Source organism: Equus caballus, chromosome 3 (assembly GCF_041296265.1).
Source record: "Equus caballus isolate H_3958 breed thoroughbred chromosome 3, TB-T2T, whole genome shotgun sequence".
Lineage (NCBI taxonomy): Eukaryota > Metazoa > Chordata > Mammalia > Perissodactyla > Equidae > Equus > Equus caballus.
In genome coordinates this window covers 66346158-66367164 of record NC_091686.1, presented here as the reverse complement: position 1 = coordinate 66367164, position 21007 = coordinate 66346158, and the positions used below count along the sequence as shown (strand labels likewise).

The 21007-nt window shown below is 37.7% G+C and overlaps 1 protein-coding gene across 12 annotated transcripts in view; it reads right to left on the bottom strand.

Annotated features, from left to right (window-relative positions):
• G3BP2 (G3BP stress granule assembly factor 2) overlaps positions 1–21007 on the bottom strand; it is a 78990-nt gene that overhangs the window by 11998 nt on the left and 45985 nt on the right. For 10 of the 12 annotated variants that reach the window (XM_070263698.1, XM_070263693.1, XM_070263695.1 and 7 more), the window contains 5 exons: positions 5783–5901; positions 2746–2827; positions 1779–1952; positions 891–981; positions 84–186 (listed from right to left, as the gene is read on the bottom strand). In XM_070263698.1, the coding sequence (XP_070119799.1) occupies positions 84–186; positions 891–981; positions 1779–1952; positions 2746–2827; positions 5783–5877 (545 nt within the window). In that variant the 5' untranslated portion in view covers positions 5878–5901. Of the gene's footprint in view, positions 1–83; positions 187–890; positions 982–1778; positions 1953–2745; positions 2828–5782; positions 5902–20646; positions 20899–21007 lie in introns of those variants that run through there. The other 2 variants (XM_070263699.1, XM_070263694.1) reach the window with 2 other exon arrangements.

Here is a 21007-nt window from a genome sequence, read left to right as displayed (position 1 = left end):
CAGTAATAATTCTAGGAACAAGAACCACTTTACAGGTACATTATAGTTTAGACCAAAGCTGGCCTTGCCCATCTTATTCTTACGTCACAGGGTGAGCTTCGTAGTAGCCACTGTTAGCATTTTCTTGCACAGGTTCTGGAGATGGCTGCCTTTCTTCTTGTTCCTCTTCTACTTCATCTTCTGATTCTGACAATACATAACACACCACAACTCTTTTTAAGAGGCTTAACAAATAATTCGATAGACATATTTTTAATATTTAAGGAAGTGATATGGTAGTAAAAACAAATTGGTCTATTTCTTCAAAGGCATTCAACTGCAATATTTCCCTGTTCTCTTAAAAAACTGAAGAGCAAGATAAAGTTTGGTACTTACTCTATTTTAAAAAAGGTCTATTAGTAAGAAAAGAATAGAAAATAAATGATAGTAAACCCCTAACTCAGTTTCTTTGTCACATCTATTCAACAGAATAGTGATAAAGGAAAAAAACTGCCAGCAATGGAAGATCAATGAAATAATTATGGTATAGCCAAAAACTGACAGCCAAGAAAGATATATTAAGTGAAAAAAGGCAAGCTTCGAGCCAGCATAACTCTATTTTTATAAAAATTAGTATTGGCAAGTATAAGATTCCACAAAATTATAAAAGGCACCAAACTCTTGGTTATCTATAGAGGAGGAGGTTGAGAGAAATTTTTTCACTTTCTACATCTGATTTTTACATATCTTCACATAATAAACATCTCTTTCTTTTATAACAAAAAACAAAGGAACAAAAAGTAGAAAAGGGGGTTTGACAGTTAAAACAGAGGCAAATTTCTGTAAGTTTCATACTTTTCATGTCCTTAAGAGTACCGATGGAACCGTTCTATCTTGAAAGTTAACCTCACCTTCATCAAGTTCTGGTTCAGAATCACCAAATACTTCATCTTCGTAACGAAACATATCATTGTGAACATAAAACTTATTTGGAACAGATCCCTACAGAAAAACAACATTCAAATATTCCATAAATTCCCATAAATGTGGCATTACATAAAAGAGCAAACTATATAGCATACACAATTTCTATTTTAATATTACAGACATAAGACAACATAATTCTCCAAAGTTAAATATACTACGTAAATATAAAGTAAATTAAGAGATCACTCAAAGAATACTGGAAGGCAAGGGGCCGGCCCAGTGGCACAGCAGTTAAGTGTGCACGTTCCGCTTCAGTGGCCCGGGGTCCACCAGTTTGGATCCCGGGTATGGATGTGGCACTGCTCATCAAGCCGTGCTGTGGCAGGCATCCCACATATAAAGCAGAGGAAGATGGGCATGGATGTTAGCTCAGGGCCAGTCTTCCTCAGCAAAAAGAGGAGAATTGGCAGCAGATGTTAGCTCAGGGCTGATCTACCTCAAAAAAAAAAAAACAATGGAACTCAAGAAATGGCTACTCGATATAAGAGAACAAAGACCAAGTAACAAAAGGAAGTTTTCCATTTTGTTTAGTATGGAACCTATGAAATACAATATGCTCTTTCTATTATTTCTCTAATCTTAATCATCTATTTACACATTTGTACCAGTATCTGACTTTTACTTTTAAATAGCCAAAGTGCACACACAGACAAAGCTCAAATAAATTATATCAATAGGTCCAACACAAATTTCTCAAAAATAGCTATATGCATATCTAAACCTGTAACAAGAAACTCTTTGGACACTTCAAGCAACTAATTAACAGCCAAATAAAATTATGTGAATGAAAATTACTTGAAATGAAAACTTACTTCAGGAGCCAAAACAAAGGTTTGCATAAACTTCCTCTCTGGCTGTCCGCTGTTAGAAAGCAAACCCATGACCTGGACAACTACTCCATCACTCAAGGTTGCATGAGCATCCACATGACGAATTTTAGTATGACATTCACTGAAGTTCAGAGATAATACTTTGTGGTGTATATCCTTTATCAGGAAAAGAAGCGGGGGAAAACAAACTCTTGTGATAATGTAATTACCTATACAATACCACAGACCTTCACAGATTTCCTCACAACTCTAGAATATTAACTACTTAATCTTTCTGCCCTATTTGAGTCCACTCCACCATGCTATGCATTATTGTCAGACAGATATTCCTAAACCACTATTTTCAACATGTCACCTCTCTATACAAGAAATCACAATGGCCTTCTCATACCCATGCAGTAATATCGCTTTGTAGAGCTTTCTCCCACTATTCTGTACTAAGTATTTAGTCACTCACACAACTGTGTTGACAACTACTTGACCTCACACCTAGTTTTACTTTACTGTGTGTTTGCTGATGCCATTTCTTCTACTTTCAATTTCCTCTTGTTTGGTAAGGCCAAATCCTGTAATTTAGAATAGAGCTGAGGTTCCACGTCCTCTACAAACTCCTAACAAGCATATACTTCTGTGCATTCCTGTAACATAAGGTTTAGCCCACATTTGTATAAACTTAATACCAAGTCTCAACTGGTTCATGTATAAAATACATCACGGATATAAAACATCCCACCTTCTTTGTATCCATCCCCATAATACTGTGTTTCATACAAAATGGACGTTTATAAGAACTCAAAGCAGATTTGACAATTATTATGACATAAATTCTAGTTACAACTAATAATCACATTCAAGAAGAAATCCATGGACACAACAAAGCTTTTTTCAAATCTCTATCTTAATGCAAAAAGGAAAAAAAAACTAAAATGTGTATGAAATTGATACTTACATTTTGGCCATAAACAGCCTCCTGGGGCTTTCCACTAGCATCTACTCCACCATGAACGTAGGAAGAATTCCTGCCATAAAACCTGTAAAAACCATTGATAATGATTAACATTCAACTGTCAAGAGAAATCTAAGAGGCAGCAGAATTCTGATGTCAAATGGACCCAGTTTCCAGGTCCAGCTCTGTCACTCGTTAGTTGCATAATCTTAACCAAGTTACTTACGGTCTTTAAATTCAATTTCCTTGGTTATAAAACAGAACAGTAACTACTCCACAGGGCTGTTGTAAGGGTTAAATGAGTAATGACACACAATCCTTAGTGTGCCTAGGACACTAAATGTACACTCAAATCATTAGCTATTCTCATCTAATTCTTATCACATCTATATTTTTAAGTGGAAGAATAAGATGTTGTTCAAAATACATTCTAAATACTGATGCCATAGTAATTGACCCATTTTTTCCCCTTCAGATACAGAAACGCAGTTATCTAGATTTGTTTGAGACTCAAGATGCTGTTTAACATTCTATTCAGAGTTCCAAACGATTACTAATTCCAAAGGCACAGATTAAAACAGTTTAGTTAGATTTTAAATAATTGAAACAATTCAGAGACAAGTAAAAAAAATCTACAGTATTTCAGCATCTAATTTCCTATTAATTTTTACACTGCTCTTAAATACATGATAAATTACTGTTTCTCTGGCATTACCTAAAGCAATTAGAATTAATCTTTCCAAGTTAAGGTTATCAAACATGCAAAATTAGTTTCTTCATAAAGAGAACTCAGCTCTATCGTAATAAAACATGTGTGACTTCCTCTATCCTCTATGCCAAGCAATGTTCTCACTGCATTATATATATGGATTCGTTCAACCCTCTCAACAACCTCATAACATAAAGCACTGTTATCTGAATGAGGAAACTGAGGTTCAGAGGAGGGTAAACTAACTCCCTTAAGGTTACCCTACCCATCAAGTGGGGCAGCTAAGACATGAACCCAGACAGTTTGGCTCCAAACTCCATGCGTTTTGTGTATGTGTGTGAGGACAACTGGCCCTAAGCTAACATCTATACCAATCTTCCTCTATTTTATGTAGGATGCTGCCACAGTGTGGCTTGACGAGTGGTGCTAGGTCCATGCCTGGATGGGAAACCAGAAAACGCCAGGGTGCCAAAGTGGAGTGCATGAACTCAACCACTACACCACCGGGCCAGCCCCCAGAGTCCATGCTTTTAACCACTACTCATATTTTTAAGTTTACACTACTTTACTACTTTCTCTCATGTGCTACTGGTAAGCATGTAAAGTGCTATCATTTTTCTGGAGGACAATCTGGCTGTAAGTATGTGTAAGAAAAACCACTAATGATTGTACCTTTGAATTAACAATTCTACTTCTAGGAACTTACCCTAAGAAAATAACTAGAAAGCTACACAAAAATGCATGTGTGAGGATATTCATTACAGCATTAACAAGTGAAAAACTACAAACTAAATTTTCATTAATAGGGAAATTGGTTACATAAGTATAAAATAGAAGTTGGCTGTCTTATTTGAAATGATGGTGGAAAGGCTTACTGTTTTAATTTTACTTTTTTTGGTCATTACAAAAAAAATTTCCTTGTTAAAAAAAAACGCTAAAAATGTTAGCATACACATTGTGAAAAGATGAAATATCAGGACCGGCCTGGTGGTGTAGGAGTTAAGTTTGCACACTCTGCTTCAGCGGCTGGGAGTTCACAGGTTCGGATCCCAGGCAGGGACCTAACACAACACAGCTCATCAAGCCACACTGTGGCAGTGTCCCACATAAAACAGAAGAAGATTGGCACAGATGTTAGCTCAGGGCCAATCCTCCTTACAAAAAAAAGAAAAAAGGGACTAAATTTCACATAATGCCCTATTAATTAGATTCTCCCCTGCAAACTCTCTCACATAACACTGTCAACAAGAATGTCTTTATTCTTATAATTAGAAAAGTGTACAGGTATTCATTTTGTTTTGTTTTGCTTTCATGGTTGGGAGGTGTTAGCTATATATATTTTAAAAAAGCCTCCTTGGGGCTGGCCTGGTGGCACAGCAGTTAAGTTTGCACGTTCTGCTTCAGTGGCCCAGGTTCGCTGGTTCGGATCCTGGGTGCAGACCTACCCACTGCTTGTCAAGCCATGCTGTGGTAGGGGTCCCACATATAAAGCAGAGGAAGATGGGCACCGATGGTAGCTCAGGGCCAGTCTTCCTCATCAAAAAGAGGAGGATTGGCAGCAGATGTTAGCTCAGGGTTAATCTTCCTCAAAACAAACAAACAAACAAAATCCTCCTAGAGTGACACAGAGAATATTACACACATGTTTAACAATGTAGGGCATATTACAAAACATAACTTTAGAATGCCCAGCATGCTTATAAAGAGTACCTATATATAAAAGAATGTACGTCTTCTTAAGAGCCTTTCTCACATTAAGTGGCAATAAATTTATCCTTAACTCAATTGGCTAGGGTGTTCAACAACACATACTTACAAAGCCTAATCCTTACAGAAGTCTCACTCACCTTCCACTTGCTAAAATACACCAGGAATAACAAAAATTATAAATACTATTCACAATATAAATCAACTTCCTTTCAATCTCTAGAAAAAATAGGCTTACAGATGTCCAACTCTTGCCAAAATAGTAAATAAGGCTACTGTTGCTGTTTTACCAAGGACTATTATTTTGTATATCAATCAGAGGAAATTCCACAAGTCTAATCACTTAAGTGATTCATTTTCCTAACATTGCTATAGAGAACTTAGGAAGATGACTTAAGCCTGTGATTTCAAATTGCAGACTGAAAACCCATAAAACCAAGGTTTTTCTTTTTTAATGAAATATAGAATACGAGAGTACATAACTGTATTACGTGTGTGTATAGACGTGCATGTGTTATATAATGGGATACTGTCAGGACATGAGATAAGAAAGACAAAATATATGTACTCATATTACAGAAAAGAAACTGAATAAAAATACTAAATAATCCACTTAAAATTTACCTGTGTAAATATTCCGGAGCTTTATTCAGCAAAGTATAATATTGCCTCACAAACTCCCGCCCTACAAGCAGCGGACTGGGCTTCTCCATAACCATTTCTTTGCTGCACAATGTCAAATGCTAAGGGAGCAAACACAAGAATAATAGCTATTAAAAAGTCATTTTTGTAATCTTCCATGAAGTAAATTTTCTTAGCCATACAAATGGGAATAAAGAAAATTAACACCATTTATTAAACAGTAGTTTGCAACAGCAAAATAATCAATTCCCAACAACTACTGGTGATCTCTAACATTTGCACCTGCCCCCCCCCCCCCCCCCCCCCCCGACCATCTCTTATTTCTTGACAACTCCCTGTCCCTCAATACGGAGGGAAGTAGCACAGTTCTCTTTCTTATTCCCCAGAGTCCAGAGCTGCCTCGGACTCCACTCCAAACACCATAATCAAGTCTTTCCATTCACAGTACCTTTTTCCTTTAAGGACCATTATCTCCTCTGTTCTTGGATTCCAATGATTTTTAAGAACCAGGCAGAGGGCACAAATCAGGACTTGGGGATTACACTTATCACAGGGAAAAGGTAGGTGGTCTTTGCCTTCTCTCTCCTTCTAGGGATTAATTTTACTATTTTCGAAATGATAATGATTACCATTAAAAATCACCAATAACTTCAGTACTCAGAAATAATAGTCTTTTATACTTGGTGTACGTCTTTCCAATCTTTCTATTAATGAAACATCTAACTACATTCCAGATACTGTTTATACTAAACGGGATAACCTGTTGAAAAAGATAAGACTCTAGCCCTCAGGGATTTTATAATCTGTCATGGAATATAAACAAACAGGGAGCAGAATGGGTTAGAGGTGCTATGGATAAAGTACCTCTGAACGGAAATCTCAAAGGTAAGGCCAAGAAAAACAAGTACAAAATTAAAATGGACACACAACCTCTCACCATTTACAGTACATGATTTACAGGTTTACAGCCTTTAGAACAGTCAAAATTATAACATTAGAAAATGGAGAAAGGGGAGGGAAAAAAAGAAAATTTGAATATTACTTGTTTATATCTAAGTGTGCATCTACTGGGCAAATCAGGAAGCAGTTTAAATTCCTGTGTAACAAATTTCAGTGTAGGTTTCCTTTAAACAAAAAATTTTATAGGCAAAGACAGACCAACCTAACCACTACAACTGTTATACTGTTTTTAACAAAAATCAGGTACCAACCATATTGGAGCCTACAGATAAGCCTATAGCTTTATACAATTCTAGTGACTCCAATTCAACTTTTACATAATGCTCTATTCGGTTTCCTGTATTTCCTTTTGCAACTGTCCTGAAACTCTCAGTCTACAACGTCCCCCCAAAAGATGTTTAAATTTTTATATAATGCCTCACTTGCTTTCAAGAATAGTTAATCACTGCTTCTACTGGCAGGGTCTGGGGAAGGGGCATTGGCAAGAAGCAGCCCGTGAAGAACCCAAGCAGGCCAAGGAGATGGAAGAGGAAGACGAGGCTTCCACACAGAAACAGAGAGGAGCAGAAGCCGGAGGAGCTAAAAGTGAAGGCCACGGGGAAGGGTCCTCTGGCCACAGATGGAATTAAAAAATATGGCAGAAAGTAAGCTGTCCCTTGTGCCTGAGGCAATGGTGACCCTTACTTCCATTCCTGTTTAAACATCTGGATTCTCTGCCATAACTAATCTGTTGCCACTTATAGCTAGAAGTAAGTGTTGTCTTGCAGCTTGTTGTATATTTAAGAATAAATTTTGTAAAATAAGAAAAAATTCATATCGTGGCTTATGTGTTCAATTCTTTTCACTCTGCTATTTCTTCTTAGCTGTGAGATCACAACAAACCCAGCCTAGAATCCTGACAACCTGCTCTTCAGTCTTCGTTCTACCTTGAATTATGTGCCACCTACAATTAAACCAACTCAATAAAAAAAGTTAACTTACAAAGCAGAATCAGATACTGTCATTTCAGGTACCATTAGTTTCCCCTAAATCAAAAAACTTCCAACAACAAGGATCGAACACACTCTAATGCATAAAAGGACTCATTTGCTACATTCAAAGTAATAAACTTAAGCAACACAGTATTATTATCTTGAAAGATGGGGAAGGGTGAAGAACAGCAGACTTTTCTACTAAAATTTTATAAAATAACTAAAATGTGGAAATTATACACACTTTAATACTGTAACAACTGTTGTTAAAATAATACTAAGACATGGGAAGATACTAACTTACACTCTGAATAAAACAATTGTGTACAAAATAGTTTTGTTCAAAGGGTTAATGACATAAATGCTATTAGGATTGTTTCTGGGTTTCGGGATTCTGGTTTTTTCTTATTTCTCCTCCATATTTCCAGATTTTCTACGGTGACACATTTTATTTATACCAAATCTCCCATCTTGTTTACAAAATACACATTCACCTACCATTTTTGTCACTTACATATAACTAAAGTAAAAAAAGGTACCAAATATACTCTCAATACAAAGAAAAGTCAATATACACTAGAGTTATTCCAACAAAGTTCAAGAGAGGCTTCAAATTGCCCAGTGCCTATACAAGTCACTGAAGTATTATGGCTATGATATCACCAATGTAGACAGAGAGCCAGGCAAGGGAGACAGGCAGTGGAGGTAACTTTTACTCGACTATTGTTCAATAAATTATTATTTATTCAAAGGAGGTAACGCGAAAAGTGAACTTCAAATGGTGAACGAGATAAAGCAATGTTAATATAAAAAGCCTAAGCAAGTAGCTATACGTAAGAGGCTATGCAGAGTCCACCTTTTTAAGGTACAGGGAGGCTCCCACAGGAAATGCTAAAACCAAATGATGTTACTCAGAGGATGGTGTTTCAATTAAATTATACTGACAAATATAATCACAGATCAATTACTTTTTTACCATAACTCTGATTTAAAGTGACACAGAATTTAGAGGGCTAAAATGTAACTGATGGATGGAAATCAACCATATCAACTAGAAAGTACAGTCATGCACCATGTTAACGACATTTTAGCCAACTACAGAGGTCCCATGAGATTAGTACCACATAGCCTAGGTGTGTAGTAGGTTACACCATCTAGGTGTGTGTAAGCACACTCTACAATGTTTGCACAACGAAATCACCTAACAATGTGTGACTGTAAAGGTATTAGAGGGGGGAAAGAAGCAACCTCACTGCTATCTATTTTCTTAATGCCAGGCTAATTTGTGTGTTCTACACAAACAACTGCCATCCTGCCCATCTTCTCTGCTAGAGTAGAAAAATTAAGAGTTCAATAAATAAGGAATGCATCAAAGTAGCATTAGGAATAAATTATAGATGAACCACCAAAAAAGGCAGTTTGGGTAGTTGTGGAAAATAAGACTTGGAAAAATTAGTAATATAAAATTTGCATTTATAATTCACACACAGTCAGTGTATATAAGAAGGTTGAAAGAACAAAAGAGCCAAATTACACACTCAGAATAAATGTGATTACAAGAATTGTGCCATTTTATTATTCACAGCAACGCACTCAACTCACGGGTAAGCAATTCCTGAGATTCGGGTCCTTTCATTTCTTTAACAAAATTTATCAAAACAAAAAAAACCCTTAGAACACGGGAATGAGAAAAAAGATTTTAACTAAGACCATGAAAAACTCATGACCTTTTTATCTTGATTTTCTGATTTTCAAATTGAGAAGAGATCTCTGGTCAAGCCTACAAGACTATATACAGCTCAACAAAGACAGCCAAGATTAAAGGATACTTATAAACAAAAGGAATCTTCAAAAGCTTGTTAGCCTCTAGCTCCTTCCAAGAAAAAAGCAATTATCATCTCACATTTTTTAGAGAAAAGTGAAATTCTATGTGTTAAACCCCACTTTCCCCCATTAATACTGGAAAATGTGGAGACTGATCCCATATTGGGATGAACAATGTAAAATTTATTCTTTTCCTTGTCAATTAAAAACAATATCAATCCATTTATTCATCCAGATACCAAGATGATTATACCTGGCTTCCCTCACTATTTACAGAGCCCCAACTACTTCAGAGATCATTCTACTCTCCAACTCTGTCCACCTCGCTAAAAATCCCTGTGTATGTTCATCAATATACCTTTTCTTTTTCTTTTTTTAATTCAATTTAAATTAATTTCTTTTTAATTTAATTTTTTTCTTTTTACTTATTTGGGCTTTTTTGGGAGGAAGATTAGCCCTGAGCTAACATTCCATGCTCATCTTCCTCTACTTTATACGTGGGACGCCTGCCACAGCATGGCTTGACAAGTGGTGTGTAGGTCTGCCCCTGGGATCTGAACTGGCGAACCCCAGGCTGCCGAAGTGAAACATGTAAACTTAACCACTGCGCCACCAGGACGGTCCCCGACTTTTACTTTTTTTTTTTTTAAAGACTGGCACTTGAGCTAACTTCTGTTGCCAATCTTCTGTTTCTTTTTCTGCTTCTTCTCCCCAAAGCCCCCCAGTAAAGAGTTATATATTCTAGTTGTAGGTCGTCCTTCTAGTTGCACTATGTGGGGCGTCGCCTCAGCATGGCTTGTTTAGCAGTGCCATGTCTGCCAAAGCAGAGCAGGAACTTAACCACTCGGCCACGGGGCAGGCCCCATCAATATCCTTTTATTCATTCCTATTTCTTAAAATGTTTCCTCTTCACTTGCCTAGATGAATTCCTGAAGCACATCTACTCCAGCTCTCACGGGAAACTGCTCTACATAAACTGTCACCATTTTTCTGAATCTCTTAATACCCATTGAGAGGGCAGTGGAAGAGAGGAAGAAAGTAACACATATACACAAGAAAGATAGAAAAGAAAGTCCCACTGGGCTTCATATCCTACAATTTGCTCACATTTCCTCAATTTCATAGTGACTATTTTTTAAGAAAACTGTTATCAACCAAAGTTATCACCCACTTTTCCTTCCTTCACCAAAACTTTAGCTTTTAGTTACGTACTTAAATTTTTTGTTTACTTTTTAGTTAGAAGTTCAGTGAATGACTAGTATAATGGGGCTTCCGCCGAAGCAAAGAATCTCAGGCAACATTAATATAAGTTTAATGTCTAAAATAAGCTGACAGTTCTGTTCTACTTTGCACAAGTTAAATACTAGGTGGAACAGTGAATGGAAATTACAGGAAGGTAGATTTAGATTCAATATCATGCAAGAATAACTAGAATAGAGCTACATCACGAATGGCCACTCATTGCAGGTATTTATTCCAGAGAGTAACTGAATTATTTAGCAGAAATACAGTAAAATAGTCGTATGTTCAAAGTTAGACTAAGGTTGCTCCAAGGCTAGGATGCTAGAAGTCTATGAACAAGAACTAGGACCTTTGACTCCTACTCCAATACAGTCATGTGTCGTCACTTAATGATGGGGACATGTTCTGAGAAATGCATTGTTAGGCAGAACATCATGGAGTGTACTTACACAAACTTAGATGGTATAGCCTACTGCATATCTAGGCTATAAGGTACTAATCCTATAGGACCATAATCATCCATGAGGCCCACTGTTGACCAAAACATCATTATACAGCCAGAGCATGACTGTACTCATTCCAAACCTTCCTATCTGTAATGCTAACAACCATACGCATTTACTTGGACTCAACTAAAATCTGTCCCCCTGAAAATCTTTCCTGATTCCTTAATAGAATATAATTGTCTTTCCTCTGAATTCTCTAAGTACTTTGGGCATTTTATTAATCATATTCTGCCTTAAATTACTAATTGTGCATTTGTCTTAATTTTCCTCTTCTCTACTCCTCTCTCAAATATAATCTGAGTTCTCCCTTAAACGTAATTCTCTGGAAAGTCACAATTCTAAAAAATCCAATGACTTCTCAGTCTTCTACCTGTCCACACTATCACTGTTGACCTCCTCCTCCCAATGCTTCTAGATTTCTACAACTAAACAACTTTCCTTCTCACCAAAATGCAGAAGTCCTCAAGGTCCTGTCTTCTAATCTGGCAGTTTCAGATAGTCTAATGGCTTCGGTTTTCTTATCTGCCTAAATTTGTATATAGTCTCTACTGTGCGTGCGTGAACTCAAACTTTACACTTTTAACCTCTTGCTGAATAAACACAAATCATCTCATAGGTAACCCAATATACCCATCACCCCCATACAGAGAAAATAGTTTCCTTATTTCTGTTAATGGTGCTACCATCGATCTTCGCTTGAAAGCTCAGCTCTAAGTGACTTTCCCTCTTTAAGCTTCAAACTGAAATCCTAACAACTCAAAAAGTCTCTTGGAATTTGTCCCATCCTTTCCACTCCCATTTAATTCAGGTCCTTTAATTCTTCCTCAAAAGTCTTGCAAGGTTATGTATCATACCTATGTAGGATACAATAGAATCCAAACACCTGCTTTCCATTTGAAGTATAATGCCCTCCACAGAAAGCCAGACTTAACACTGGAGGTCCTAACCAACCTTTCAAATGTTTATCTCCCATTACATTTCTCACCTCTGTAGCAAATTCTATGCTCTAAGAATACTATACCACTCACCATCATTCCCTGAACCTGCAATTTTCATTCTCTATTCCTCTCTTACTTCATTCAACAGTTGGATGAATGGGTGGGACAACACAAATTCATCCAAAATTTACTGAATGCCTACTATATATGTGTCAGAAACTATGCAAGAAAAAACAATGGTGAATATCATAGACTCAATCTGCTGCTCCAAATAAATCTAAAGTCCAGCGAGAGATGGACTCCTTAAACACAATTATCTTATGTGAGAAATGCTACAGCCCTACCACAAAGAACGTATCTCTTGAACCAGGAGCAGAAATCTGATGTGTAGAAAATGAGGAAGTGAATATTCCAAGCCAGAGCTAAAATGAGAAAAATTTGGGGGGGATGACTGTCTCCTCAAAACCTGACACCATCAAATCTTTCCCCTCACCACTCTTCAAAAACCTACTCAAGATCTTATTCCAATTCTACCTGGTTTTCCTAGCTGGGTCTCCCAGGCAGAATTAACCATTTCTTCTTCTTACTATTGCGTTATCTCTTCTTTAGCTCTATTAATGCACTTAGTCCTGGTAATATACTTACATATGCATAAGCACCTCGCCCTCCTGTTTGCAAGACTCCTCTGTGCTAATACTGAGCATTCGCCTGGCAGTGTTATGCATCCAGGAGATGCTCAAGAGACATTCTTCACAGCATCTACCATTACTTTGCACATAACAGGATTAAAAAAAAATTGAATGAATCTGTGATTCTAAAGACCTCCTAAGGGGCTGGCCCCGTGGCCGAGTGGTTAAGTTCACACGCTCCACTGCAGGCGGCCCAATGTTTTGTTGGTTTGAACCCTGGGCGCGGACATGGCACTGCTCATCAAACCACACTGAGGCAGCATCCCACATGCCACAACTAGAAGGATCCAGAACGAAGAATATACAACTATGTACTGGTGGGTGGGCTTTGGGGAGAAAAAGGAAAAAATAAAATCTTTAAAAAATAAAGACCTCCTAAAAAAAGAGAAGCAACCTATTAAAATACAAAGATACTTCAAAAGTTAATGAATAAAACTGCTATGCGGCAATACTAATCAAAAGATTAAGCAATTAAATCATCAACTATGCAATTTCAAAATATTTTAAAAGTCAATCTTCCACATAGCTTTGCTTATTTATATGTAAACGAACATATGGGTACACATCCATTTACACGAACACACACTATTCCTGTAATATAAAGTTAGAGACTTTTGAGATTAACTAAAGGTCGAAACAAACCAAGTACAGCAGTTTTAGCAAATAATTTTAAGAACTTTTAGAGATGAATTTCCAAAATCTAGCATTATAATAGACCCACATAGGGGGCTGGCCCAGTGGCACAGCAGTGAAGTTCATATGTTTTGATTCGGTGGCCTGGGGTTCACCAGTTTGGATCCTGGGTGTGGACACGGCACGGCTTCACACAGCCATGCTGTAGTAGGCATCCCACATATAAAGTAGAGGAAGATGGGCACGGACGTTAGCTCAGGGCAAGTCTTCCTCAGCAAAAAGGAGGAGTGGCAGCAGACATTAGTTCAGGGCTAATCTTCCTCAAAAAAACAAACAAAAAAACCCCAATAGACCCACATAACATAGTCAACTTATTTTCAAAGGTACTACAGTAATTTTGTTTTTTTAACAAAATGATTTTGGAATAACTTGACATCCATACGTTAAAAGCAAAAAGAAAGTGGACTCATACTTTGCACCACGTACAGAAATTTCCTTGAAATGGACCACAGGCCTAACAGTAAAACCTAAAACTGTAGGCTTCTAGAAGAAACACAGGAGAAAATCTTGGTAACCTTAGGTTAAATAAAGATTTTAGGGGGCCAGCCCGGTGGCGCAGGGGTTAAGTTCCTACGTTCCGCTTTGGCGGCCCAGGGTTCGCCAGTCTGGTTCGGATCCCAGGTGCGGACCTATGCACTGCTGCTTGTTAAGCCATGCTGTGGCAGGCGTCCAGCATATAAAGTAGAAGAAGATGGGCACGGATGTTAGCTCAGGGCCAGTCTTCCTCAAAATAAATAAATAAATAGATTTTAGATAAGACACAAAAAGAATAAAAGAAAAAAGTGACAAATTGGACTTTCATCAAAATGTAAAACTTCTGCTCATTTAAAGGTATCACTAAGAAAAAGAAAGCACAAGCCACAGTATTGAAGAAAATATTTGTAGAATACATATCTGATAAAGGACATATCCAGAAAATACAGATCTCTCAAAACTTAATAAGAAAACAAGAAATCCAATTTAAAAATGGACAAAAGATGAGAATATACACTCCACACCAAGACATACAGATGACAAACATGAAAAGATGCCCAGCATCACTAATCATAAGAAAAATGCAAATTAAAACCACAATGACACATCACTAAACACCTACAATAATGGCTAATGTTAAAAATCTAAAAATACTATCTGCTTCCAAGGGTGGTAAAAATAGGAACAACAAAATGATATAGCCACTTTGGAAAACAGTATGGCAGTTTAAAATTAAAATTAAACATGCATGTCCCATACTACCCAGCAATCACACGCCTACATAACTGCCCAAGAGAAATGAAGCATATGTCCACATAAAGACCCGTATATTGTTTACAGCAGCTTTATTAATAAAAGTACAAAAACTGCAAACAACAAAATGACCATTAGCCAGGTGAATGAACAAACAAACTCTGGTAAATGAGCAGTAAAAAGAACTTATTGATAAATGGAACAGCATGGATGAGCTTCAAATGCAGTATTCAAAGCTAAAGTCAACACTATGTGATTGCATTGCTATGACACTGTACAATGCAAAATTATAGGGCTAAATCAGACCAAGGGCTCGAGGTAGAAGAGAAACAACTATAAAGGAATTGGAAGGAACTTCGGGGATGATGGAAATACCTTATATCTTGAATGTAGTAGCAGTTTCATGACTACAGTTATATGTCTGTCCAAATTCACAGAACTGTGCACATGAAGAGTGGTTTTTACTGTTTGTAAATTATTTCTCAATTTTTAAAATCTACCAATACAATTATGCTCCATTATGTCAGTCACCTCATAAACATTATGGAGAAGCTACCACATACCAAGCATTTATAAGGGAAACACAGCACCCTGAAATCAAAAATATTCAACAGTTCAAAAAAGGGGCAATTTGGATCTGGCTCCGTGGCAGAGTGGTTAAAGCTCCACGTGCTCCACTTCAGTGGCTCAGGTTTGTGAGTTCGAATCTCAGGCACAGGCTTACTCCACTCACCACCCATGCTGTGGCAGTGTCCCACATACAAAAAAACAGAGGAGGATCAGCACAGATGTTAGCTCAGAGCTAAAGTTCCTCAGAAAAGAAAAAAAAAAAAATTCAAAGTTGCCATCTTTCACCTAAATTAATAAAAATGAAAATGATAATATCCTGTGTTGTTAAGGGCATGGGAAAAACAGGCTCCTTCACACACAGGGTTGGAAATATAACTTGTTATAACCTTTTGGAGATGTAATTTTGCAGTTTTAATCGAACTAATTAAATGAACACATAACCAGTAATCCCACTTCAAAGATACATTACAGGGGCCAGCCGGTGGCCGAGTGGTTAAGTTCTTGCACTCCACTTCGGCGGCCCAGGGTTTCCCCGGTTCGGATTCTGGGCACAGACATGGCACCGCTCACCAAGCCATGCTGAGGCGGCATTCCACATGCCACAATAGAGGAACCCACAACTAAAAATATACAACTAAGTAGTGGGGGGATTTGGGGAGAAAAAGCAGGGAAGAAAAAAAAAAGAATGGCAACAGTTGTTAGCTCAGGTGCCAATCTTTAAAAAATAAAAATAAAAAAGATACATTGCAGAGAAATAAATGTATGCACAACTGCACAAAGATTTATGTCCAAAGTTGTCCATTGCCAGAAAAGAAAAAAAAAATCAGTCTAAACATGTCCATCAAGGGGGAAATGGCTTAATAAATTTGCCACAGCTATAAAATACAGCACTACGTACTCATTAAAAATACGAAAAAAACAGGGACTGGCTCAGTGGAGTATCGGTTAAGTTTGTGCCCTCTCCTTCAGCGGCCCAAGGTTCACATGTTCAGATCCTGGGCACAGACCTAGCACCACTACTCAAGCCATGCTGTGGTGGCATCCCACGTAAAATAGAGGAAAGACTGGCACAGATGTTAGCTCAAAGCCAATTTTCCTCACCAAAAAAAAAGAGGGGGAACAACAGGCAAGTTATAAATGTAGACAAGAAATACTGTCTGCAAAAGTAATAACCAAACTGTAGAATAATATTACCAGTCCTATTACTTCAAACAGGCATGACAGAAAAAGAAATATAGGTGTTATGGGTCCAGGGAAGAAAAAAAGAAGGAAAGCTATATACCAACTTTTAATACCACTGGTAAGATACTTACAATATTGTCTGAGTATTACAAAGAGCATATATTAAACTTCGTAATTTTTAAATTTTCATTTAGTTTCTGATAACAGATTCATGATACTGGTTAGGAAACATGGATCTAGAATAAAGGTTGCAAGTGAAAACGCATTTAGCACTACTAGTAAAACAAAAAACTAATTTCTGACACGCCTACATTAGTGACAATTTATGGTTAAAGTCTGAGTGTGCTTAAATATTATCAACTAATTGAAGAGAGGACTGAGAAGGCTGAGATGAGGGAAATAAACTAGTAAAGATGCCATGCTGGAATATTAAATGAGCGGCTACAGAGAAAGAGTAATAATGAAAAATTTACTGCCTAGAACCTAAGGTGTACTCTCCAACTTTAATGTTTCCAAAAGGTAATTTAAAAACATTTGATACGCTTACTTGATACAGTACTATTTTTTCTGAAAACCTGATATCAATGATCTTAAAAACAAAAATACAATAAAGTGAACCCCAACTGTGAAACATCTGTTCATATGCAGTCATTAAAATATTGTCAAAGACTATATAAAACCATAGGAAAAAACACAGAAAAACATAGTATAAAATTTGCAACTAAGGTATGACTTCAAGAATGTGAAAGCAATGTAAAAAAATTGGGTAAAAAAAATGAAGCTAATATTTTATAGCTACTGTAGCAAAATATTTACCAGAGGAGATTACAATAGAAAAGACACAGTAATACAAGGAAGATGATTTTGTATTCCATCAATTCTCTTTAATCTCAGAGATCGCCGAAATGGCATCTCCATTCTTATTAAAGGAACTTCTCCATTACCCATACAGTGATAAAATGGCTAGACCCACATATCATAAAAGTGAATTAAAACTGATAACTTCAAACACCTGGCTACAACCACCACCACCACCACTACATATAAGCATCAAAGTGCACAATCAAAAATTCACTCTAGGGGAGGAGCCTGGAATGTCCAGATCACCATCTATAACAAGTGATAAGAACGGTGGTGTCTTTGCTTAAGTAGTTCTGGGGGAAAAAAATTTCACTCATCGCAAATCACTGACATGAAATTTCATGTCACACTTTGGTGGCTATTTCAATGCTGGAGAAAATGACCTAAATGAAAAGAGCTGAGAAATCAAGACACTATGTCATCTTACAAAAAAAAAAAAAAAAAGGTCAGGAAAGCAAAAGAAAACGACATTTAGAAAAAAATCTACAGAAATAATTTTTTGGCACTGTAAAGTTACATATACTATATCTTGCTTCTTATAAAAAGAATAAGATCTTTAGTAACAGGATGCAGTTCTCTTTACTAGAAAGAAACTATGTTACCAATTTGTCTATGCTTGTACACAGCTTATCTCTACTATAGGATATTTACTCCCTGTCCCCTCTACAGCCCCTTACTCAGAGGGGCTCACACTAGTCAGGCCCAGGGCTTTTCTCACTGAGCCACAGACTACACCCATTCTCAACAGGTACACTCATATTAAAACTTTCTGAAATTCTTTGTTAAAAATGACTTTACCAATCAAAACAGCAATGCATCTCTCTTTAGAGCAGCAACCTTCAATCTCTGATGTGGCAGACCAAAGAGTCACAAACAATATCTAAGAATCAGTGGTAGAAATAAACAATAAAACTTAGTTGTAGATCAAGCCTTTTCTTTCCTCAAAGCCCAAAGGTATGGAGGCAAGTTTTGAAGTTTAGCAACTATTAACAGTAACCAAACATTAAGAAATGGACATGCTGTCTCACAAAAATAAAACCATGTATTTATACTATGCTTTAAAGTTTAACAAGTAACCTACCCGTTCCTTTATCTCCTTGAAATAGATAGGCTATTAGCTTCATTTACAGAAAAGGAAACTGATGTTCAGGGAGCCTAAGGAAAGTTCAAGGTCCCTCAGTTATAGTTATGAGAAGGTTTGAAATCAGGTCTCCTGTCTCTAGTTATGTTTTCATTACACTTGGGTTAAGAACAAGTGCTTTGGAAGAACAGCCAGGGATACAAAAATATAAAAAACTTTTCAAGTCCAACTGTTAGCATATTTGATACTGTTGGGAGAAGCCAAAAGAACAAAACAGTAATGTAATAGGAAATCCAAGACAGTCGTCCCAACATACCTACAATGGTATATCAAAATAGGGTAAAATCTCTAGAAATTAAAAGATAAAAATAAGCTGAGGCATAGCAATCAAGAAACTGATTCTATTGCTTCTGACGCCAGTCCAGAATTCTGGGAAAATAACCAATTTGTTCTATCAGCTCTTAAGAGTCTACCAGTGGAGATCAACTAAATTATGTTTGTCAATTAAACACCACTGAATTTAAGTTCAGAAACAACCCTTAAGTTTGTACCAACTAAAACTAGCCTTGAAAAAGGGTCATTCACTACCTCCATACCCACTCAGCATAAAATGTGGGGGAAAAATCCTATTTAAAGCAACCTAGGAAAGAATTTTCAATCCTGATAATGGTTAATCAATAGCAGTAATTCTGCAGGATAAAGAAGCTGTTAAGAATCTAAAGACACTATTAGTACTCATAGATTTTCAGTAACTGATATCAAAATTTTCACATTTGACCTCGCATAAGGGAAATACGGATAATGCATATTTCTTGCTACCAACAGTGCCAATACCACTCAAAACTCAAGAGCTGTCTTTTGACAAGTTAACTGCTCAGCTGCTTAACTGAACACTCAATTCGACTATCAAATTACTGGACTTATTTTCTTCTTCCTTCTGTACTTCTGATCCCCAACCACCCCACAAGCATTCTGGGTCTCTCTACTCTCAATACTTGTTCATCAGTGACCAATATTTCAACCTCAAATATTCAACAGCTTGAGCCATAACAGTTCTTACATAGTAAGCAACCTATTTGAAGTCCTTATCCTCCCTACAATTCCTTGATAACCTTTCAGGATTAAATAGCCTCTGGAGATTAAACCATAACACAAGGATACACATGACTAATGCCAAAAATTTAAGAAAACTAGAAGGCAATTATCACCAAAGAAACAATACATACTTCAGTTCGAAGAAATTCAAACTAATCCTACGGTCTAATTTTTAAGACCAGAAATTTTGGATATCAAAAGGACCACTGGATTCTAACAGGGCCAAATATTTACTGTGAAACTTTGTTCACATGCCTTAAGCTATATTAACTTCCAAATATGGAGCTGGACAAGGAGTTCCCATCTTCGTCCCCTCCAGCATACAGGGCGCCCAAACTGCAGTTAATGGTTCACAGATCCAGGTACAGGCAACGCTAACATTTGGAAGACTAGCACGAAGTGTGGGGCCCTAAATCTAAAAAAACAGTATTTTAACGCAAGTTAATATCACAACAATCATATGGGAGGAGTGGGAAACAACTAACAACTCTGCTATTATTCCAGCTTTGCTGCACGTGGGTGGTGGTAGTGGTGTTTTGTTTTAAAGAGAGCAAAGGCACCTCCCCCCCACCCCCCTCCCCAAATCTGTTAAGAAACTAGGTATACCTTGGGGGAAAACAATTGATCTATGCGGAAAATTGTTGATGCAAATCCATATTCGCCCCAAAGCAGCACAGGGCCATCTTAGGAAATCTGCTTTTAGAGAAGCAGGTAAAATTCGATCATATTCGACTAACAAAATCGACACCATTTAGGGAAGCCTATGTTCCTCCTCTTGACTATCCTTTCTGCCCCCCCTACCCCCCACTCCCCACCCAACAAAGTATAGGAAGAGGAAAAGACCCACTCCCCTAAACACTCAAACGTCTTTTCTACTCCTGGGTCAATAAGGCAACGTCCGCACAAAAAGGACACGAAGACAGTGCACGTTATACATAACCCCGGTTTCTGAGCACGTTCGGGATAAACCCGAGGCGAGCAAGACCGCGGAGCCTAGCGGCGTCTACCTTGAAACCCGGATTGTGTTTCCGTGCACAGAAATGGTGCCCGGAGGCCGCTACTTTCGCATCTGCGTCGCTTCTGCCTCCGCCGACACAGCCTCTTTTCCCCTCCCCCACGGGCGGGGCGGCGACAGCCTCTCCGCTCCCAGAGAACCGGGAATAAGAGCCGCAGATGAGTCGGATGAGGCTGGTGGGCTGCCCACCTAAAACGTCCCCTTCAGAAAGCCCATTCCCCACGCCCCATACTAAGCCTCCACGAGCGCACCTTTGGGAGCGGCTCGCCACCTCATCCCCAACAGACCCCTGCCCCACCTGTGCCCTCGTAGTCCTCAGTCCACCCAACGCGGGCCGGTCACTTCCCTTCCCA